This window comes from Furipterus horrens, unplaced genomic scaffold (assembly GCF_987537825.1).
Source record: "Furipterus horrens unplaced genomic scaffold, mFurHor1.1.pri manual_scaffold_4, whole genome shotgun sequence".
NCBI classification, from domain to species: Eukaryota; Metazoa; Chordata; class Mammalia; order Chiroptera; family Furipteridae; genus Furipterus; species Furipterus horrens.
In genome coordinates, this window is record NW_028327174.1 from 169,816,186 (window position 1) to 169,841,255 (window position 25,070).

At 33.5% G+C, this 25,070-nt stretch overlaps 1 protein-coding gene across 3 annotated transcripts in view; it reads right to left on the reverse strand.

Annotated features, from left to right (window-relative positions):
- AGTPBP1 (ATP/GTP binding carboxypeptidase 1) overlaps positions 1-25,070 on the reverse strand; it is a 121,622-nt gene that overhangs the window by 13,201 nt on the left and 83,351 nt on the right. For all 3 annotated transcript variants that reach the window (XM_090274236.1, XM_090274235.1, XM_090274237.1), the window contains exons 15-24: positions 24,729-24,812; positions 22,836-22,922; positions 22,607-22,755; positions 17,204-17,291; positions 13,760-13,904; positions 10,606-10,759; positions 9,315-9,495; positions 7,339-7,468; positions 5,447-5,578; positions 3,658-3,834 (exon numbers count right to left, since the gene is read on the reverse strand). In XM_090274236.1, coding sequence (XP_090130362.1) covers positions 3,658-3,834; positions 5,447-5,578; positions 7,339-7,468; positions 9,315-9,495; positions 10,606-10,759; positions 13,760-13,904; positions 17,204-17,291; positions 22,607-22,755; positions 22,836-22,922; positions 24,729-24,812 — 1,327 coding nt within the window. The remainder of the gene's footprint in view (positions 1-3,657; positions 3,835-5,446; positions 5,579-7,338; positions 7,469-9,314; positions 9,496-10,605; positions 10,760-13,759; positions 13,905-17,203; positions 17,292-22,606; positions 22,756-22,835; positions 22,923-24,728; positions 24,813-25,070) is intronic.

Sequence of the window (25,070 nt, forward strand, 5' to 3'; positions counted from 1 at the left end):
GCTGAGAGTCTTATTGGGACCCCTTTGTACGTAATTCTCTTCTGTCTTTCTGCTTTTAAGATTCTTTCTTTATCCTTAATTTTTGACATTTTGATTATAATGTGTCTTGGTGTGGTTCTCCCCAAGTCCAGTTATTTTGGAACTCTCTGTGCTTCCTGGACCTGTAAGTCTATTTCCTTCCCCAAGTTAGGGAAGTTCTGCTTCATTATTTTTTCACATAGTTTTTCAATTTCTAGTTCTTCTTCTTCATCTTCTGGCAACCCTATGATTTGGATGTTGCTCTGCTAATAGTTGTCCCATAGGTTTCTGAGCCTCTCTTCATTTTCTTCACTTTTCGTTTCCTCTTTCTGCACTGGTTGACTGTTTGTTCCTTCCCTGTGTTCCGATTTGTTGATTTGATCCCTGGTTTTCTTTCCCTCACCACTAGTTTCGTATGTGTTTTCATCCATTTCAGCAGGACTAGCCTTCATTCCTTCCCCGTCTTGTTTAAGATCTGCTGTTAGGTCTGTAAGCATTCTTATATTCAAAGCTCTGAATTGTGCCTCAGAAAGATCTCCTATCTGCTGCTTCGTTAGATTAGATATTTGCTGTCTGGTCAACTGTGTCACCAGGATCTCTATCATGATCTCTGCCATCCTGACAGTTTTGTGTTTACCTTTGCTTCCTGGGCAGGACTGTCACACCTCCTACACTATAGGGGGCGGAGCCCCATGCACTCGTCAAAACTGGGCGACCCTTCTCACCACGGTGTGGTGTATTTTGTGGGCATGGGGGTCCAAGATGGATTCCTGCCGTTCACTCTCCGCTGAGAGACCGGGAGCCTCCTCCTCCATCCCCACCCCCTCCAGGCCTCACAATCCAAGGCAATGGGGGTCTGCCTTCCCCAGCATTGAAATCACAAGCTGACGGCTGTGGTCTACAGCCGGGGGTGCTCCCCAGGTGCTTCTCGCCTCCCCTTAAATACAGGTGTCTGTGCTTACCGCTGTCCCGCTGCCGTCGTCACTGCCGCCGCCACCAGTACAGCTTGACATCGGCTTCACCCCTCCTACCCATCTGGACAAGCACCACTTCTTTATAATTTCATACATTGGACTTCCATTTATTTTTTGAAACTTCTGGTTATTTCTAGTTTTGAAGTAGTTGTATTCCTTCTTAGTTGTGTAGGGAGATGGAGTGTGTCAGTCTAGGCCTCCATCTTGGCCGGAAGTTGCTCCATATAAATTTTTGAAGTATTTGTCCTAGGTCTGTGAAATATGTCACTGGTATTTTAATAGGGATTGTGCTAAATCTATAAATTGCTTTGGGTAGTATGGACATTTTGATGATGTTGATTCTTTTCATCCATGAACATGATATATGCTTCCATTTATTTGTATCTTCCTTAATTTCTTTCTAATGTTATGCAGTTTTCTGAGTACAGGTCTTTTATCTATTTGGATAAGTTTATTGCCAGGTACTTTACTTTTCTTGTTGTTATAGTAAATGGGATTTGTTTTTTCTAGTTTCTATCTCTAATATATTATTGTTGGTGTGCAGAAATGCCTTTGATTTCTGAATACTGACTTTGTACCCTGCTATTTTGCCAAATTCACTTATCATGTCAAGTAGTTTTTTAGTGGAGTCTATAGGGTTTCCTATGTACACTATCATGTGATCAGCAAATAATGACAGTTTTACTTCCTCTTTTCCAATTTTGATGCCTTTTATTTCTTTTTCTTGCCTAATTGCTGTGGCCAGAACTTCCAAGACTGTGTTGAATAGGAGTGGAGAGAGGAGACATCCTTGTCTTTTTCCTGATCTCAGGAGGAATGTTTTCAGTTTTTGTCCATTAAGTATGATGTTGGCTTCAGGTTTCTCATATATGGCCTTTATTATGTTGAGGTATGTTCTGTTCCCATTTTTCTGAGGGTTTTCATCATAAACGGATGTTGTACTTTATCAAATGCTTTTTCAGCATCTATTGACATAATCATGTGATTTTTATCTTTCGTTTTGTTTATTGATACACTGATTACTTACAGAGTTAGGCCATCTCCAAATATTCTAGGAAATGTGACTTGTCTTTATTAGAACACTCAATTGACTTAATTTAAAATCTTTACAAAGGTTATGCCTATTTCTAAATTAGTTCATAGCAAGTTATAAGAACATCTGAGAGCCTAAAATACAATAATATAAGAAAAAGGGTGAAGAAATCTTTTTAAAAATATATAATTAGAATCACACAACTTATTAACTAATATTACTATGTTTGAAAAGTATATATTATGTGCATATGTAGGGATGGAGGTAGATGGGGATTTTGTACTTTCCACACAGTTTTTCAGTGAATCTGAAACTACTCTAAAAAACAAATGCCTATTAATCAAAAAAAGGTTAAAAAAAAACTAAAAAAGTATATGTTATGATCAAAGCATTGAATTTTAGACATATAAAAAGAACTTGGCTTAGTAAGACACACTTCTCCAGAGGAGTTTTAATGAGCCTTGGCAAAGTAGTCCACTAAAGCAATGATTAGGGGACTGGGTTTGAGAGTTGGAATGGTACTCTGCTACATTTTATATCTCACTACCATCAAGCCCTTGGTAAAACTAGAAGTCGCCATTTTACAATATTTGGAGAGAATTCAAAAGTTATTATTACACTTTGGAAGAGTATACTGTGGTCAACTTCAAACAGAAAGTACTGAAATGTCATTAACTTCTACTCTACCATGCCCCAAATGTTTGAATGTCAGCTGCAAAATCTACAACTTTCTACCAGCTTGTTACAGATCACTTAAATATTCTGACATCAACTGTTACATGTTTACAATTTTAATACTAGCCAACTGGAAGATTTTTAGCTCCTTTCAAACATAAAAGTTATGACCATCGTTATGTGAGGTATATGAAAATTATAATTAGATTCAGTTTACTCTTGCCCAATGCCAAAAAATCCAAACCAAAGCAAAACAGAATGAGTAGCATAATTATCAGGACACGTGAAAATCTTTCTGTGCCAAGGCAAGAAAGATATTCATGTTTGCTGTAGCTTATATAAAGTCCAATTCATTGCCCATTAAGTTCTCAATATTTAAAATTAAAAAGTTCAAAGTCATCTAACATTTTATTAGTTTTTAATATCAAAAGCAAAGTTAAAACTCAGCTTGTTTCCAATAAAAGCCTATGGCACTACAGAAGAGGAGTCTTAGTAAAAACAATATTTAGTGAAGGGATATGCATTTAAAAGTCACATGTAAAAAGCTAAATATAAAAACTATAAATAAGTGTAATATAGTTATTTCTAAATGTATAAAAATATATTTACATCCAACAAATTAAAATGATAGAAAATTTTATTAATAATGTACTATGTGCACAACTAATTTTAAGTTACTACTCAGTATTTAAATGTGTACCATAATATGCTTTCTTATGAATATAAATTATGAATATAAATAAACTCAAGACTTTCTGAGACCCAAAGCAAGCTGTTTAGTTCGAAGAAATGTTTTTAATGTTTTTATGACTGCATATGATTCAACTTTATTACAAATTACATATAATTCAGTATAACGAAAGTATTATTAAATATATACTTGAAAAGCATTGTATTATATACATAAAGAAAAGTCTTCAAATACTCTTTATGGCTAGAAATCCTGAAATGTTTTACCTTATATTTTCCTTGATCACAGCCACACAAAGTACTCTCCATTGTATAGCTTCTTTGTACTCCTATCTCCCTCCAAACTACAACACGTGCTGTGGATTCTTTAGATTTTTCCACTACAAAGCTACAGCTGCTCATGCAAAATGCTGGGGCAATATGGCTCAGTATCTTAGGCAAAGTCTGCAAAGATAAGAATGATAGAATAGAGTATTTCAAGAAGTATTTTAAACTTAAAATTGTTAAATTTTTAAATCTTTAAAAATTTTCATGAAAGAACAGTAGTTAGAGCAGGGTCACATCGAAATAATTATCTTAGTAATTTAGAAATTTCTGCTTTTCCAGATGCCATTTTTTAAAATTCAACAAATATGATAAAATCTTAAATTACTACACATCATAAACAATAAAATGTTTAATATACTTATAATACACATAATGTTTCAAAAACAGAATAACTAGATGACCATCAGCACAAAAGCAAGCAGAGAATATGAGGAAAGATTATTTTACAAAAAAGAGAAAAATCATAATTGGACAAGTATGTGAAAAAATATTTGACCTCAAAATTATAGATATGCAAATTAAAACCATCAAATATTTTTTAGCCTTTCAAGGAAAATAGTATCATGTGATTAGGGTGTGGCAAGATAGCACTATTATTCATTATATTGGGGAACACCAATTTGTACAATCTTTATGAAGGACTATTTGACATACTAATCAAATGACCACCAATAGGGAATGATTCAATAAATATAAATGATTCAATAAGAACAAAAATGCACAATGGAAATCTTGTGTAATTGTCAAAAAGACTGAAACAGATTTCCATATGAGGACCCAGAAAAATGGCCAACAAACATTATGTGAAAAAACAAGTTGCTGCCCTGATTGCATTGTTCAGTTGATTGGAGCATTGTCCTATACAACTAAAGGTTACAAGTTCAATACCAAGTCTGTGCACAAACGGGAGGCAACCTATCGATGCTTCTTTCTCACATCAGTGTTTCTCTCGCTCTCTCCCCCTCTCTCTAAAATCAATATTCTCAGATGAGGATTTAAAAAAAAAAAAAAAAAAAACAGTTTGCTGTGAAGCATTGAAAAAAATAAAAACAAACAAAAACTTCATATACTGTATGTACACATTTATGAATGAATGTGCTCAGAATGGTGAAACTGATTACTTAGTAATTAATTGAGAGATAACTTTCAATTACTACTTTGTATTCCTGGAATGTTTCCATTTTTATATAACCAATCATTTTATTTATTTGAAAAAAGGGAAGAGCGAGAGCCGAAAAGAAAATTTAATTTGAAGTTCTGCTAAGGGCTGTGGTATGTAACTGAAACATTTTTTGAAAAATAATCTGTGGTCCTTGTTGAGACATAAATGTAGTAGGAGAGGCCCTGGGACAGAATGGAAAGCACACAGGACTTGCAGCAGTAAGATCTCATTTCAGTCCTCAGCATACTCAAAACACACCCATGCCTGCAGAAACACTAGTATGCAACAAATGGCTTTATAAAATCAGTAGAGAAAGGATATACTGTTATAGATGGAGAAACTAAAATTAGAACTCTACATCTTATATAAAATAAATTACAAATAGATTGAAAAATCTAAATATGAAAAGCAAAAAAAATTAGAAGAAACATTTAAAATGAAAAATCTGAAACTATAAGAGCAAAAAAGCAACATGAACTGAATTTGAGTAGTTTATCTGTTAAATTATTTCTGTAGTTGTATGCATATTTGAAACTCAAAAACTCCTGACTTATCTGTAGTAATTACCCTATATCCCACGTCTTCCACAATATCACATGACGTTGCATTAGCATTGGTATGCCACACTGTCTCTTTGATGCTGCAGCCATACATAAACACATTCTTCTTTCGGGAGTGGCCATGATAATCACAATAAACCTTGAAAAGACAATATATTTTAAGAGTTAAAAACCTTCAAATTCATATATTGTCATGTAAATCTAGTTAAGATTAAGCCAATAAACAGTTCTGTGTTCCTTGATCCTTTTATTGTAACTAAGCCACCATTTAACAAGTAGAATCAATACAAATAGTAATATCTAGTCATGGAAAGAAATTTGATTACTAGAATGGCTAGAAAGTCTTCTGCAAGTACTGCATCAAGCCATGAATTCTTGTATCTACTCTTTACCATTTTACTGTTTTTCAAAAAATATTTTATTTATTTATTTATTTTAGAGGGGAAGAGAGGGAGAAAGAAAAGGAGAAAAACATCAATGTGCGAGAGAAACATCCATTGGTTGCCTCTCACATGTGCCCTAACTAGGACCAGGACCGCAGCCCAGGCATGTGCCCTGACCAGGAATCGAACTGACAACCTTTCAGTTTGCAGGAAGACGCTCAACCAACTTAGCCATGCCAATCAGGGCTATTCACCATTTTTAAAAATGATAAATTCAATTATGGGTCAAATCTACAACTGTAGTCATCACTGCCCCACGGGCTGTTAAAATATTTATCTAATTTCAAAAAACATGAAAATGCATTTCAATTTAATTTTTAAGAGCATTATTTTAAAAATGAAAAATGAAGTAAAGGTTCACATGCCTATCTTGCCCCTCTACAAAATATTTCTCTTTCCCAAAGGAAAATTAAGTCATTTTAACACTAAAAGAATGGAAATCATCGGCAGCCGTCCGTCTCGAGAGACGATGGTGTAGCTTCTTAAGAGTCTATCTGCACCGCCGAGAATGGCTGTGCAGTCCGACTCGGGAGTGACATGGTATCTGTCTCCTCCCGTGTTGAATCGACATCTTGCGATGAAGCTACAGAGCCTGGGCAGGGTGATATGGAGGGTCTGCTGTTGCCCATGCAGCAGACCCCCCCTCTCTTCGCAGCTGAAGGGTCCAAGGGAAAGACGGAGTCAATACAGCTTGGCTTCAGGTGCGCCGCAGGAGTTGCCGGTGTTGACTACAACGTCAAACCACCTTAGGGACTCCGGCTCCGAATTTTCTGTCGGGGTTTACTCCCTTAGCCTTTCCCCTGAAGAGGTATGCCGCAAGGCAGCGGAGGTTTTTTTGGAGTCAGAGTTTTCCTTCTCTGATGTGCCCTGACTGGAAGATCGAACCAGCGACACTTAGCTCGCAGGCCGACGCTCAATCCACTGAGCTAAACCAGCCAGGGTACAAAAGAATGGAAATATTCTAAACAAAAGCTGCTGAAAACAGAAGCTACATTGACAGTTCTGTGGAGCCTCCCACAATGCCTATACTACCTTTACCTGGTGTGTACTCAAGACTTACCAGTTTCAGGTTCGACTAAAGAGCTCAGATACAAACTACTACTAGTTTGAAAATTTGGAAAATACTGTTACTTTAGTGTTGTTCAAACAGTGACATTAGATACCTAAAACTTACAACCAGGAGTTCCTAATATTCATAACCAAACAAAAAAAAAGTAAAGTGCTCATGAGAATTATTAAAATTAAATCTGATAAAATAAGCATATGAATAAATTATAGTAAATCTGACACCATGATTAATACACAAGTGACTGATAACAAAACAAAGATACTTTAAAGAAATTGTTTCTGAAATTAACACTTAGCTTTTATTAGCAGGAAATAATGTACAAAATACTAAGTCATTAATCAACAAAATGATGCCTCTGAATGTACAAAGTACAAATACTCCACTTACCAGTGGCAAACGTTTCACGGCAGCCAGGTACTGCAGCAGCCCCTTAGTGTGGTAAATGGTGGGGTGTAAATCTGGATTTGGACTTTGCCACTGCCTGTTCAAATCCTCTCCACTTAAAGAGCAGCGGTGGCTGAACATAGGTAAGCACAGTGATAGACAAACACAGGTATCAGTAAATTCTTATATATATTTGATTTAATTTTATGATTCTATTCCGCTAAGTATTTCAAATAGGTACAGATGGTGGGTTCAACAAAATCCATATTTTAGTCATTAAATAACCATTTATTAAAGATTTGCTATGTCCAAGATCTTGTGTTACATGCATATAAAAGTGGCAAGCTTTCAGATTCAGAGGCCACAACTTTCAAACTATAGCAAAAATTAATTCTCAATTCTGAAATTTTTTTCCACACCCTAAAATTAAATGGTCATATTTTCCATTTTGACTACATAATTATCATTTGTTTAACATTTTGTATTTTGATTGTATTAGTTATTATTAAAAGTGCTATCTGGGCTATCCTAAGAAAGATAACTATATGAAAACTACACATTCTTGTAAAAATTTAAATACATTTCCATTTAATCATAAGTATTAAGTATTAAGGCCATTTAGCAAAAATTTAAGCAATCAAAAGGTAGTAACAGAAATATGAACAATTCTAATTGGTCAATGTTTCTGAATTAAAACAAGACATAAAATTTCATTTTAGTTTCATTACCATAACATTTCTAAGAAAAAATTATGCTTTTTTATTGAAAAATTTCCTAAAATATGGGAAAGGCTCATGTTACATTTATTGAATAAAATATGGTATCGTCAACTTTGGAGATGCTCATGTGAAATCCCATCTTCCAGAAGTACTAAAAAGACCTTGTCTAATTGCCACAATAAATGAACTATACTAATAAGCTATACCCTGGCTGGTTTGGCTCAGTGGATTGAGCGTCAGCCTGCGAGCTAAGTGTCGCTGGTTCGATCTTCCAGTCAGGGCACATCAGAGAAGGAAAACTCTGATTCCAAAAAACCTCCGCTGCCTTGCGGCATACCTCTTCAGGGGAAGGCTAGGGGAGTAAACCCCGACAGAAAATCCGGAGCCGGAGTCCCTAAGGCGGTTTGACATTGTAGTCAACACCGGCAACTCCTGCGGCGCACCTGAAGCCAAGCTGTATTGACTCCGTCTTTCCCTTGTATCCTTCAGCTGTGAAGAGAGGGGGGGTCTTCTGCATGGGCAACAGCAGACCCTCCATATCACCCTGCCCAGGCTCTGTAGCTTCAGCTTCACTGGAGAGGACACTCCAGCGTCATCGCAAGATGTCGATTCAACACGGGAGGAGACAGATACCGTGTCACTCCCGAGTCGGACTGCACAACCATTCTCGGCGGTGCAGATAGACTCTTAAGAAGCTACACCGTCGTCTCTCGAGACGGACGGCTGCCGCCGCCGACGACTAATAAGCTACCTTCACTAAAAAAGTAGTATTTTCTAGTATCTCCAGTCTAAAGAATTCCTTCTGTCTGAAACTATACTTCTTCACATTACAAAGAAGTTAGCAGATAGAACCAATACTCCATATCAGTGGAAAGAGATTCCAGAGGATTTTAAATTTTATGACAAACTAAGATCATGACATTGACAAAATCAAAAAAGAAAGGTATATAAAAGGATGTGTTAAAAAATATCTTTCTCATATCCTGACACTGTGACTTTTCTAAAATAATACATGCAAGATATACATTTTACAAAATCATATTCTTATGAATAACTTTTCAATGCCATACTACTAATATACAAAATATATTCTCATTTATTAAAAACATATCTTAAATGAATTCCACACCAAAAGTTTCTTTGTTCTAGAAAAACCACTAGATTTGCTTTCTAAATTTACCTTGGATGATATTACTCCAACGTTGTATACAGGACCACCACAACAGTCTATAATACTTCTATAACTATTGTTTAACTTACTTTCCATTGATGACACCATCTGGATTTAGCATAGGAACAATTTTAAAAATATAGCATTCTCGTAAGCTTTGAGCAGTAGGGGTATTACTCATGAGATACTCCAATGTTCCTTTCATTACCCAGCTTGCATTAGTTTCTCCAGGATGTACTCGAGCAGATAAGAAAACGTAAGGGCGATTTCCTAAAGTACACATAAGATCTCAAATTAAAATGAACAACTATTAAAAGTTTGTATGATGTTTGACACTGGGGCTTTAGAAATATTTCTACTCAATTGGGAATTCTGATATAAATTGATAGCAGAACTCACTGTGTACCTACTATAAGTAAGCGCTGTACTAAGCCTTATAGAGGAAACAGATATAAAATCCATATAATAAGCCATGTCCACAAGGAGTTCATAATCCAAACATTAATCAATAAATACTATTTGAGTCACTTATTTCCCACTGATTAATCTAACATAAAATTAGTTCTTTAATATAATTTTGGCTTTATAAGGAACAACTAGTTGTGGAAGTTTTAAATAAAAATATATATTTTTTATAAAGTCAGTGGGAAAAGAAGGAAAATATAATCTTAGTCCTGTTTTGTTTTGTTTTTTGTCACGAGATTTATTTTCATTAATCATACAAATAATTCTCATCCATTTTATAGTCACTATTACAAGTACAGGAAAAAAAGATATATGTGCTCTGAGATATACAAAGAAAAATATTTTCACTATACACATAGATATACCCATCTACAAAGTAACATTTGACTCTTCTGCTCCTCTTTACACCCATGGCAAGCTCTTTCTCTTTCCTGAAAATACTTAATATTTTAATCAAAATTAGAATTATTTTATTATTTCCTATCACAGTTGAACATTTGAGGCAACTTCTAAAAAAATAAATGGCAGAGAAAAACAAGTTGCTATTGGGTGCTAGCATCAAAGCACTTGATAAATTTCTGGTGATTTTATTATAAATAAAATTAGCTATAAATTTTAAATTGATGGTATTATTACATAAACTCTTAAAATAATTTTTTATATTATACCTTGGGTATGACTCCCAAGGATAAGAATTACAGAAAATCAGTATCAAAAGAGACCTCACAGATCATCCCATGCAGCGCTCTCATTTTTAAAATGAGAACATTGAGGCCCAGAAGTAGGCCCAGGGCTAGGCAGCAACAGAATCAAGGCTTCTGATACCTATTCCTAGTGCTACTGCCCTTACAAAACATATACAGAGCAAAGAAAACTAAGTAAGAATGGTATTTTGAATGCAGAAGACAGACTTACTGAATTGACAGATATGTTCATAATAATTAGACTCTGGCATTGCTGTTATAGTCACCAAGGGACAGCTGTTTCCAGACAGGGTTTCACATAGCACATCTTTTCGAAAATAGATTTGCTGAGGGTTGTGTGCTGATTCCAATTTTTGAAGATGCATCTTGATAAAAATTTAGAAGTACACAATTATTTAAAAACTCCCTATGATAAACAGAAGTAAATGCATCTAGACAGCCACATAACTAAAAGACAATCTAATGAATAAAATAAACCAACAAACAAAATAGAAACAGATTCACAGATACAGAAAACAGACGGGCAGGTGTTGGAGGGAACGGGTTTGGGGGCTGGGTGAGGAAGGTGCAGGGATTAAACAACAACAAAAAAAACCTCACAGATACAGATAACAGTACGGTTTTTGCCAGAAGGATTGTGGGATGCAGGGAGGAAGAAGAAGGTAAAGGGGGGATAAATGGTGATGGAAGGAGTGTTGACTTGGGGAGGTGAACACACAATACAGTATACAGATGATGTATTAGAATTATAACTGAAACCTATATAATTAACCAATGTCACCAAAAAAAATTCAATTAAAAAAAATTTTTTTAAGTCAATCAGATTCCTAATCTCTTCTCTGGGATGCTCAGGGGCCAAATGTAGTTCAAACATTAGTATTTGAGGAACTCGAGAAAGAGATAGACACAGTGCCTATACCATTAAATGTACGATACCACCACCAAGTCAGCGGCAACAGCCTGTATAAGCATGTTATTATTTCTACAGGAAAATGTATACAGCATCACTCTAAGTGGAATCAATATTCTAAATAAGCTCATACCAGTTTAGGCCAGGCTTTGCTGCCAAGTGGTATGAAAAAGCTTTTGGTTCTCAAAGCCTTCTGGATTTTGAAATTGTAAGTGACTATAAAATATGCAGAATAAAAATTATGTTGGACAAATATTTTAACAAATTTTTCTGATTTCAAAATTAATACAGGTTTGTTTTGAAATGTCTAAACAATACAGAAAGTACAAAGAAAAAATTTAAACACCCGTAATTGCATCACTTAATTACTATTAACAAGTGCCAATGTATATAAACAAAACTGTAATTACACATGCCTTTTTATAACCTGCTTTTATCACTTAATAATTTATACATACATGTATATATTCATAATTGTGCATACTATACCATACATTAGCATATGGTCATACCAAATATAAATTGTTCAATCTCTTATTTTAAGATACTTAGTTGGTTTACAAACTTTTGCCTATGCTCATTCACATAATCACTATTTACTGTGGTCACTATTTCTGTGCCAGAAACTGTGCCAGGCATCACGGATATAACAATGAATACACAGACCCTACTCTAGGGACAATGTAGAGTACTATGATAGCGTGTAATAAGGGGAGGGAGTCCAGCTGAGTCTGGGCAGTGAGGAAAGGTTCCCTGAAAAAAAAATTACATTTAAACTGACATCCAAAGGGTAAGTGAAGAGGATAGAGAATAGTGCTACAGGCAGAAGAAAGTGCATAGGAAGAACGCAAACTAAAAAAGAAAAGGGCATTTCAAAGAACTGAAGAAGATTCATTATAGCAAGACCAGCAAGAAATGGTGAGAAGTAGAGAATTTAACACAGAATGAAGGGCTTGGTAGACCAGTCATTCCTAAAGGGAGTGTACTACTGGTAATGGAGATAACCAAGTGACACGTGGATAGCCTTTAAAAAATGTAATAGGTACATAGTTTATTGTGAATTATAAAAGTCTACACATTAAACCCATAATGCCCTGGATATTAAGTTAGGATAACAATATAAACCTTAAAGAGTAAATTATTTTAAAGTCTATTTAATAATAAATATTAAGTATGTGGGCATGGCAAAAATTGTGGAAAATAGTAGAGGAGTGACTCAATGAACCACAGTAAGAATTTTAGAGTTTGTATAAATGGCTAGAGAAATCACTAGGCATGTTAAGCAGGGGAGTTATATGATCAGATTTGCCACCAAAGAGCCTCCTTGCTACAGTGTGGAAAAAAAGACAGATAAAGAGGAAAGGAGATAAAAGTGAATTTTAAGATGCCAGTTAGAAAAAGGTTGGCAAAAGTCCAGGTGAGAAACAATGCAAATGCCTAGAAAAAGTCCTGGGATTAAAAGAAAGTAGGGGAATTCAAAATATGCTAAAAAGGTAAACATTGGTAAATAACAACACTGAATATTCTGATGCTACGGTATTCAGCATAGAGAGCTATCTGATTCTACCTTTATTGTAGGTTATAACATTTTTTAATTTTTATTTTTTAATGTATTTTATGCTATTACAGTTCTCCCAATTTTCCCCCTTTGCCTCTCTCCATATGGCAGGTACCTCCATTCCCTCCAGCAAAACTATCAGCAACTGGATGTAAGTTGTAACCTTTATTAAAATAAAATTAGCCTCATTTGGTGTTCTCAGGCTTGATATCTTTTCAGCTCTATAGACTGTTTTTCTCTCATTTTCCCCTAATAATTTGGAAGCTTGTTTTTAATCAGAGTGCTCCAATTACTTTCTGGGTAAATTGATCATATCCTCATGATCTTTGATAGACATTCCCTTCTGAGAATAAATTTACCGCTGTAATTACTTTAATTCACTTGTTCTATTTTGTTTTACAATACAAATAATCAAAAATCTCAAGAGAACCCAGAAAACACTTATACCCCAAATTCTAAGCAATTTGGATCTATGATTCCATATAAAACCATTAGAAGAAATAAATTCCCTACAGAAAAGTTTAACTACATCTACATTTTTTACTGTTAGATTTTCTACCAGATTCAATGCTTCTCATTAAACAATTAGAAATCTATTCTACTTAAAATATGAAAATCATGGAATCTTAAGAGAACTGTAGATTTCTACCCAAAGACATAAAGTAAAAATCATATCAAATTTCCTTAAAATGTCTTTCTATTAAAAAAATAAAGACTACATTCCCTTTTAAACCCTTCAATATTTTTAACACATGCTGTATTATTATCTAAAATTTTCAACACTGGATCCTTTTCTTATTTTATTAAGAACACTAATTAAAGCAAATTTTCTTCTATTATCTAACACACATACATATAACACAATAATAGTCATAATACAACTTTATGAGTTCTCACCTGTAAAGTTGAATACGTATATGGATAGTGATAAGCAAAGTAGCAAACATCATCCTTATGTGGAAAATTAACAGTGAATGTAATTGTATAATAGGATTTTCCCTTTTGCCCACCTGCAGCAACTGAACTTCTTGAGAAGTGATTTCTGCAATAGAAAAGCATATAACATTTATTTCACACACACAAAAATTCTGACTTCCCTTGCTATTTTATTAAACAGAACTTCAGGGAAAAAAAGTCATTTGTAAAAAGTGCAACTTAAGTACTCTATAAAAATAGACTTGAGCCCTGTGGTCAGTGTGGATCCGTTGGTTGGGCACTGTCTTGCGAACTAAAAGGTTGCTGGTTTGATTCCTCATCAGGGCACATGCCTGGGGTTGTGCATTTGGTACCCTGGGGTGCATACGGAAGGCAACCAATCAGTGTTTCTTGACCTCTCTCTCTCTCCCTCCCTTCCCCTCTAAAATAAAAAATAAAAAAAAAGCATTTAATTTCTATGAGTCAACATCATTATTTTTCACTTCTGGATTTACTAGTTTAAATAGAGCCAATTTCATATATATCAATAAAATTTTTAGGACTCCACTCTTTGACAGCCATACACGTTACTGATAGGCAATGACCATCAATGGCTGCTTCAACCATTAGATGAAAGGCTGATGGGCACCTTTGCAGTAAATGGATCAGACAGCAATACAGGGTGGGGCAAGAGTAGGTTTACAATTGTTCATGTGGAAGATAATATAATAATTAATAAATAAAAGAATAAACTGTTCTGCATACTCACAACTGCAAAACTTACTTTTGTCCCACCCCATACATGAATTCACCAACCAATCTTCAAATTACAAAAAAGAAATAACCAGAGATGATATGTTTCCTGATTCACTGCACCGTCTATGAAGTATTCTTGCCAAAAATCAAACCTGAAGTTGATCAACCTTCTAGATCTAAGAAATCAGTGATATTAGAAGAATTCATTAACAGCACAGGGATGCAATCAGCAAAATCCAAAATGTGGGGAATCCTTCATGACAAATGATCTAGTTTCAATAAATAAAAGAGAAATAAAAAGAGACAAAAGGGAAGCCTATAAATTAAATGAGACTTAGGGACAAATCAATACAAATCAACAATGTGTAGACCTTGGGTTGGTCTGATTGAAACAAGCCAACTAAAAATAACATTTACAAGACAAAAGGGGAAGTTTGAACACCGACTGGCTATTATGTCATATTAAGGAATTTTTTTACATGTTATAATGGCATTGTGATTATTAGATTGCTTTAAATATGTATCTCTAAAAGACAAAGATCTTTGAAGTATCATATTTCTGTATCTGGAAATGCTTTTTAAAATTTAGTGTGGAGGTAGGGGTAAAAGTATAACACAAAATTAACAATGTGTTGATAATTGTTGAAACTGGGTGATAAATGCATGGGGTCTCATTAGCCTATTATTTGCTTTTGTAAATGTTTGAAGATTTCCATAATAAAAAAAAATTTAACTATACATTATTTTCCAGACTTTAAACAGCACTGACATATGTGGAGCTAAAAATGCTTTGTCTATCAACTGAATTTCTAAAATTCCAAATCACCTTGTATTATTTAAGCCACAAAATGAAGAAGAGCCATGGCCTGTAGTTTATTTATGCACATACACAGACATCCAAGGTATCTGAAATTGGTATAGTCTTAATTAGCTGAACCACTACATCTTGAATAGATACTTAATGACAAGGTGCTACAGGTTGAAGAAAATGCAAAATAAGTTCCAGAATACATGCTACCAACTCCTTTCCTCCAAAACTGTAACCTCTAATTGGGAAGTATTTAATTATACCATATTATATCTACGTGACAGCTTATAGGTTTTATTCTCTCATGTAGAGTGAAGGCAGTTTTATTCTATTTTACAGATGAGACAAACAAGCATCAAAGGACTTGACTTATGTAAAAAGCTAAGACAACACAAAAATAAATTTTAATTCCTCACTATCTAGATTTCAGGCTTTGAGAAGGCACAAGCACTGACCAGATCATAACTGCTTCACTCCAACTTTGAAGGAGAGATAAATGGCAAGAGTATTTTTATATTAGCCTACCATTAAAATAAATCTGAAATTTATTCAGGTACAGATGAATTACATATAACCTTAGATTTCTGTTCTTCATTTAGTTACTATTTATCTTGCTAAAAAAAAAGTAGGGGAAAAACCCTACTGATGTGAATTCCAAGGAACCCTGTCTTCATAAAGTAATAGTAATTAAGACCTAGGTTCTTCCAAAGCTACGTCATAAACCATCAAAAACAGTTTAATTTTAGAAGTCTTCTTCTAACTGATGTAACTATATTAGTGCTAGTTAAGCACAATATAAAAAAGTCAAAACTCCCGAAACAAAAATGTCAGGGTTAAGATTAATAACAGAAAAAAAACAAATGTCAGTGGCCTTCAGTAGTGGAAGTCATCTGGAAAATAGTACATGCAGAAACAGAGTAAAATGGGAAGCAAGATATATGGTAATTATAGATTTTTTAGACTGAAGTTGAAGAATAATCCAACTACTCCATTGAAGCAATAAATGATTTCTAGCACTTATTTCTAACTCAGTAAGTAGTTCAACTATTTGAAGTCAAGGTTGACCTGTATAAGCTGATAAAACATAACTGTGGAATACATCTCCAGGTAAAATATTTTGGAAATTAAAATGAGGTAAATATTTGTGTGCAGAAGAAAAAAGAATTCTACTTAATATCATCAGAACAATAAAAAGCCACTACAAGTTATTTCCTAGAATTTATAATTTCATTAGTATTCAGTGAAGTTGTTAGTTTTAAAGTTAAAAAAGTTGAGAACACATAGCTACCTAAGCAGTGAAGACAAAGATTTGGACCTAAACTATCTACAAAATACATTTTTCAGCTGACTTTTGAACACATGAAGATTAGCAGCACCAACACTCTGCATAGTCAAAAATCCAAGTATAACTTTTGACTCCCCAAAACTTTAACTATACCAGTTGTCCCTCAGTATCCACAGGGGGCTGGTTCCAGGACCCTCATGGATACCAAAATCAGCAGACTCTCATGTCCCGCATGTAAAATGGCACAGATCAATGCACACAGTTGGCCTCCAAATCTGTAGATGCCCAACTACAGATCGAAAACAGTACAGGTATTTACTGAAAAAAAAATCCACATAAAAGTGGACCAGCACAACTCAAAACTCTGTTATTAAACAGTCAACTGTATTTCCACTAAGTATGCCCCCTCTCCTAAACTGATCTCAAATTTTAAAGGACTCTCTTAGAAGTAATACTGAAGTGTATCACACACAAATCAAGAATGTGATAACTCTACTTTTTAATCTTTAAACTGAAAAAGAATGAAGTTAATATCCCTTTCTGTAAACTGATGTTCTATTATCCATAGAATACTTACTTATAGTAACAAATGTCTGTCCCCACACGAGTCCACCAGGGTCTGGCATTTAATGCTTCCTGAACTGAATACATGAGTGGTTGCATACCTTTGACAGAAAGAAACAGAAAAGAAAGAGAGAAAGTTCTTTTGAAATTTGTGAGGTAAAATTAATCTATCCATTGTAGAAAGCACCAAATATTCAGAAAGCTAAAAGAAAACACATTTCTGGTTTTTTATATGTATTTTTTAAATCTGAGAAATTTCTTAAAATCTCATAAGTCAATGATATGCTTTAATAGCCAGTTGGACTGAAATGAATTATAACTTTAATGACTGAAAAACCATTAAACATTTTTCTATTACCTTTTCTATAATAGATTTAAAATAACAAGGAATATATATATGCATATACACATATATACACCCTATAATAAGTGAAAAGGTTAAAAAATATATATATAAGGACATGGATTATCTACACTGAGGTAAGGGGGAAAAAATGCCACCAAATGCACGACTGTTTTCTTCTGCAACCTTCTCCATACAAATATGTGTTAATAGCAGGGAAGAGAACGGGGGACTGTTAACAAAAGTCAAATTAAATACACAGTATATTTTCTTGGGTAGTTTTAGAAATACACTTTCCCCATAAACTTTAAATCACCTTACCTCATTTCATAAAAGAATGTACTAGGTTTCTAACTGGAATTAATGAAATTCATGTTAATTTTAGAAAGGATGATCATAGTTAAGATGCGCTTTGACTTTTCTTAAATCCTAAATTAAAGATATAATCATTTTCTTAATTTTCTTGCTACAGAACCACTTTGTTAAACTTATCAGGATATCTTTTTAGACTTCAGTCCTCTCTTGGGTTTTCTAGCTATGGAAATCGTACCATTTGTAATTTAAAAGATTTTATCTCCTCTTTTAGTATTTATATCAGTTATTTCATTTTCTACTTTTACTGTATTTAGAGAAATGAAACCTCAAAAATAATTCTGAATATAGTGGTAAGAACAAACAACTTTGTCCTGTTCATGATTTTAATCAAGCTGTTTTGCCATTTGATAGAATATTTGTCAATTTTTTTAAAAAAATCAACTATCACATTTATATTATAAAAACAGCTAACATTGAATACTGTTTGATGTGTCAGACACTGCTCTAAGCATTTTTTATATATGTGAAGTCCTTAAATCTTTGCAACCTTCTGTGGTAGGAGCTATGATTATTCCCAAAACTGAAGTAGTTTCTTCCATTAATTCTTATTACACTTATGTGTTTTAATTGTTTTATCAAATGCCTTTTCAGCATCCATTAATAGAATTACATGGCTTTTCTCCTTTAATCTGTTAATGTGATAAATTATGTTGATAGGTTTCCTATTGTGAACTATCTTTGTATTCCAAGCAGATGTTATTCATTCTTTTACTAGCATATGATTAGATTATCTAAAATCTCAGAATTTCTGCATCTAAGAACTGGCCTTTTTGTTTTAATTACCTTTATCAAGTATTAATATACAATTACATCAGCTTCAGAAAATATATTAATAATTTTCAGTAATTTATTGGAACAAACAAAAGTAAAATCTATTTTTTAAAAGGTAAATATAAGTCAGCTGGAACACCATCTCGATATGGCACCTAATATATTTTTTATTTCCTTGAAAACAGTTATAGTCTGTTCAGAATCATTACTTTTTATTAATCAATTTCAGTATTTCTGTTCTATTTGTTTTTAAAGTAGAATTATTAAAAATAGTATTTTTAAAATGGTATTTAAATAGTATTTCTATTTTAAAATTCTCTTCTCTTTATTTTCTTGTTTTTCTAATATCTGAAGTTGGGTACTTAGTTTACTAATTTTCAGTCTTTTTTATTTTAAATAATGCAATTTACTTAAGGCATTCAATTTTTCTCTGGATACCAGTTAGCTATGTCCCATAAGTCTACAATGTGCTCTCCTCAGTACTTTCTAGATCAGAGCTATCCAAATTGAACTTTCTCCCAGAATGGAAATGTCCTATACCTGCACTGTCCAGTATGGCAGCCACTAGCCTGCATGGCTATTAAGCACAGGATATGCGCTTTAGAGCATTAAAGAACTGAAATTTTCATTTCTAATTAATTTGGTGACCCAAGATGGCAGAGGAGTAAGTGAAAGCTATACTAACCTCCTCCCAGGACCAATTTGGAATTACAAATAAATTGTAGGCTATTTGAATCTGATGGGGACATGTCAAAAGGACACACGGGTATCCCACTGGCTAAATCTTGGGCAATTTCAGTGTCAAATAAATAATAATAACAACAAATTATAACCCACTGAGTAAAATAGAAAACCAGTTCTATACTGATATTAATATACTGAAAGCTTGATGAGAGACAAGTATGTACATAGTTTCAAAGTAGCTCCACATAAAATATTAATTACAAAGAGAAAACAAGTAACTTTATAATGAAAAAGACTAGGAAACAACAACTTAAGTGACAAAATTATTATGAGTAACAGGACAAACAAAATCCTGTGTCACCAAAACACCTCACTTCTGTGATATTTCTGCAAAAGATGCCTAATAAATAAAATCTTGAGGCACATGAAACAACTCCAAATTGAAACCTATTCTACAAAGTGAGTCCTATAATTTTCAAGTATCAAGGTCATGAACATTAAAGGATGCAAAACTGTTCCTGACTAAAATAGTCTAAAGAGACTTAGCAACTAAATATAATATGGTTTTTGAGCTAAATCCCTTTGTTGTTATGGATATTATTGCAAAAACAGGTGAAATTTAAATGGGAGGTGTCTAAGGGTTAGATGTAATTCAGGTATCAACGATAATTTCCTAATGTTAACAGTTGCGCTGTAGCTGCACAGAAAAATGCCATTGTCTATAGAAAATATACTAGAAGAATTCTAGAGTGATGGGGCATCATTTCAGATGCTCAAATATAGATAAAGGGTATAACTTTTCTGTAAGTTTTAAATTATTTCAAAATAAAATATTTAGAGAAGTTGATCATAAAATGAACTAGAGTCTTCCTGACATATATTTTATGTGTGTTCATTTTATGTTCCTAATGGAATCTTCTTCATAGTTCATCTATCCATTGCCTCATTCATTTAATATTTACTGAACATGTATTAACACTATGTTGTAAATACAGCAGTCAGCAATAGATGTACTTTCACTGATCTCAGGAAATTTACAAAAAGTGGTGAGGGTAGGTAGGGGAGGTATTAATCAACTATACACATTAACAACATAAAGCTGTAAAGAGTACCTAAAAGGAAAAATTACAAGGAACATTTATCAAGGGAAATAATCCAGTCTTGGGAGTCAGGGAAGACATCCTTAGTCAAGAGACAGTTCAGCTCAACTTCAAAGTATGGAATTAATTAACATGAGCAATTGGGAATGCTACATACTAGACTCCAAAATTCTATTTAGTTGTCTAGTTCTACACATGTTCAATTTTATGTGTGAAGGTGGTTAAAAATCTTCATTTATATGGAAAACTGGATGGTATGAAGGGATCAGAGAGAAAGATAAGAGTGCAAGAGTGCCAGAGAGGAAGCTTGTGATAAAAGCTTAGTTTTACTAAAATGCAAGACTGCCATCTGGTGGTAATTTGAGCAAACCCCTTTCAAGTAATGAGGGGGTGATGAATTAAAACAGATACAGCAGTTATACAGTGACATAAATTCTCAAACATAAATTCACAAATAAGATCATTCGTTTTGAAAAAAAAGAAAAAATAAAGACAGGTGTTAAGTGTTTAATAGGATATCCCAAAAAATCCCCAGAAAAGGACAGCTTGGGAAACAAAAGCAACAGTAATTCATCTTCTTTTGCTGGGCACTGCCAAAGAACAAGATCTGTTTTGGGCACCTTTGTTAAACTCCAACACTAAATACTACTAAATATTGCCCAACAGGTATGTCCAAATCAAGAAAAGAGAAAAAAAATACAGACAATAAACTACTTTCCCAATTAATATTAATTATTTCCTGATTTTAATTGTGTATGACAATTTAAAAATGCTTCCAGCAAGAAGTACTCAAAGTGATGAAAAGCAAGGACCTACAACCAAGACTGCTCTATCCAGCAAGGCTATCATTTAGAATGGAAGGGCAGATGAAGTGCTTCCCAGACCAGGTAAAGCTAAAGGAGTTCATCATCACCAAGCCATTGTTATATGAAATGTTAAAAGGACTTATTTAAGAAAAAGAAGATCAAAACTATGAACAGTAAAATGACAACAAACTCACAACTATCAACTGAATCTAAAAAACAAAAACAAAAACAAACTAAGCAAACAACTAGAACAGGAACAGAATCATAGATACGGAGATCGTATGGAGGGGTTTCAGTGGGGAGGGGGAAGGGAGATAATGAGGGATGAGGGATTAGGTACAGGGATTAAGCACAATTGGTAGGGACAAAATAGACAGAGGGATGGAGAAGCCAAAGAACTTATATGCATGACCCATGGACATGAACTAAGGAGGAGTACTGTTGGAGGGAAGGGGGATACCGGGCAGAGGGGGGCAAAAAGAAAAAAATTGGGACAATTGCAATAGCATAATCAATAAAATATACTTCAAAAAATATCCAAAAATCTATGTGATATATCATATTAACAGGCCAAAGAAGAAAGATCACATAATCAAACCAATTGATGCAGAAAAGTATATGACAAAATTCAATACCTATTCATAATAAAAAGTGTAAGAAAACTAGTATTGTAAAGAGATTTCCTCAACCAGATTTTTAAATTTACAGAAAACTACAGCCAACATCAGACTGAATGGTGAACTTTAAAGGAGTAGCACAAGGCTTTGTCATGTTGGAAGTGTTCTGTATCTTCATTGTGGTGACAGTCAGAAGAATCTATAAATGTGATAAACTGGCACAGTTATGCACCCACATTGTACCAATTTCAAATCCTGGCTTTGGTATTGGACTATGGTCATGTATGATGTTATCATCAGGAAAATCTTAGTGAAAAGGTCTTGGAACCTTGCTACAACTTCTATGATATTTTAACTTTCCACAAATCTATTCAAAATAAAAAGTTTTAATAGAATGCTTTATGCAATTCTCTTCTAGGTGAATTGACATGAATAGCTTGATTCTAAGCAGCACACATAATAAACTTTTAGTGCTATTCAACCTGGGTGAAATCAAGCACACTCATTACATTTCAAAAGGCTTGCCTATAAGGGTAACTCTATTTACGAACAAAGCAAAGCTTAGTTTATTTCAAATTATGCATACAAATATTTGAATTTTGAGAACCAGAGAAGACAAAAGAACACAAAGGTTTTAAATAGCAATTTTTTAAAAAAAATTTCTATCCTACCAATATGATACCTGTATATCCCCTAAATTAGGAAAGAAAATTGTCTTACCATAATTAAACTGACTGTTGGACTTTTCACAGTTAATGATGTTAAACCTGTAAGCAACACTTGGTCGCATTCCGCTGACTTCAAAGTAAAACCACTGATGATAATGATTACTATTTATATCTGAGTTCAGAATAAGATCATATTCATTTCTGAAAATAGAAAATAAAAAAATCTGATGAAAATGAAAACTCTGCACTCATACAAAATGAGAAAAATTTAAATGACTTACTTTCTAATTTGAATTACTTTGCGCAGATTCCCAGATTCAAATTTAGAATTAAACTTCAAAATATCTCCATCTTCTGGAATGATGTAACTAAATAAAAATTTTAAAGCATAACAAAATACATTGCATTTAAGCAGGTAAGCAATAATAAACATAAAAACATACTACAGATTAAAAATAACCACTATTACCACTTCTCCCTCCTCATTATTTTTAAACCAAAAAAAAATAACCAACACAAGCAAAATACAAATTTTGGCTAATATTTATAGACAAAAACATTATAATTACAAGTAGAGATTTGTTCCTACATTGATAGTAAATCTTAATAAAAATAAGAATTTTTGCCTCGGTGGAAAATGTCATTTCTAAACATGTGCTAATAATCATATTAAAAAGGCCAGAGTTACTTTTTAAAATGCATGTGACAACAGGGTGGGGATTGACTGTGGAGAAGGGGTGAAGGAGGTTAGGGGGAGCAATTGGGGGGAAAGTGGGACACCTGTAATAGAAAAACAATAAATTTTTTAAAATGCATGTGACCTGTACTGAGTACTAATAATTCTAACAAACTAAGCAGTTCTCAGGTAAAAAATATTATCATAAATTTAGATAACTATACTATTATCATCTTTAATTGGTACCCAAATAGGTGAAGGTATTATCCTCACTTTACACATTCATTATGTAAATGAATACTTACTGAGCACCTACTACATGACACGTATTGGTTTTGTTATTTGTGTTTCCCTAATTGAATACAAATTCTTGCTCTTCTGGAGCTGACACTCTAATAGAGGAAAACTAAGACTCCAAATAGCTCAAAGATTTTGTCCAAAGTCATATCAGTTAGAAACAGTACACTCAGGATTCTTGAGTTTCTGTTTTGACCACGTCTGCCCAGTCTACCTGACACAGATTTATACAAATGTTGAAATAACTAAAAAATATGAATAAGGAGATTTGTTTTTCATTTTTAAGAATATTATTTCAAACTAGTCATTTAAATTTTTCTCATTTTGTATTTGCGCAGATATTTTTCATTTTCATCAGATTTCTTTATTTTCTATTTTCAGAAATGAATATGATCATTATTTCTGATATAGTTTTTCCCTCATCTGACAAAAATCATTTCAAAGTGCTTTACTTCCTCCAAATAAAAATCAGTAAAATGTAAAATTTCCCAAAAAGATTAGAATGTTAAGGTGGAGGGAAAATCCACTGAGGCCTAATTAAATTTCTCATTTGAGAAGGCAAATGACTAAATAACAGTCACATTCATCATTTGTAATTTTCATTTATTCCTTTTATTTAAACCCTAAAACATGATATTAGTGATAAACTGTAAATGACACTAACAAATCAAGGATCACAAACAAATGGCTTCAAAGGTCAGGCAAGTAACTCCAAGGACTGAAGCAGTTTGAAAAAGCAAGGGACAAGCAAGTATAGCAGACACGGGCTGGGGGGGTGGGCGGTGGGGCGATTTGTAAGCTTATGTTCCTTCTGAAGGGGATGGTAATTTATTGCCCTAAGGATATGAAGGCTCAATATTACAGGACAAAATTTCAGCATTTCATAGGAAATCTCCACTCTCTTAAGTGGAACTAATTTTAGTTTTTTAAAAACACAGCATCAATTTGTGACCTTTACCTTATTAAACCCATTAAAAATCCACCTAAGAAAAAAAGGTTTGTACTATATTCAGTTTAAGTAAATAAACACAATTAACTATTACATTACCATTATATCCCTGTAAAAGCTGAAAACATAGTGACAATAAACTAGGTATAAGTTAAAAGATATCTTTTATCTTTTAAAAATAACCTTGAAATTTCACAATAAAAATAAAACTAATAAAAGTAAAACAACAAAAAGAAACCAAAATTCACTTACTTTGGGTTATCTAAGTCATATACCACTTGATCTATGACATCACTCTGATGTATTAGCCTCTCAATATCTTGGGCAATTTTTGTCCTGAAATCATAAAAGAGAAGATTGACCAAAAGTCATTGATATATGCTAAGGCACAACTCTCTCCAGAATAAGTATTGGATTTTAAAGAAGTGTAAAATGATTTTTAAAATTTCTTAAAATAATCATTCCTCTACATATTTTGTGTACAAAAAAATATCACTATATAACAAAAAAAATCAGTATTTTAAAAGTCTGAGCTCTAGAAAATAAACTTTGAATGTCTATTATGCTTTTCTACATAGAAGTGGTGTGGATCCA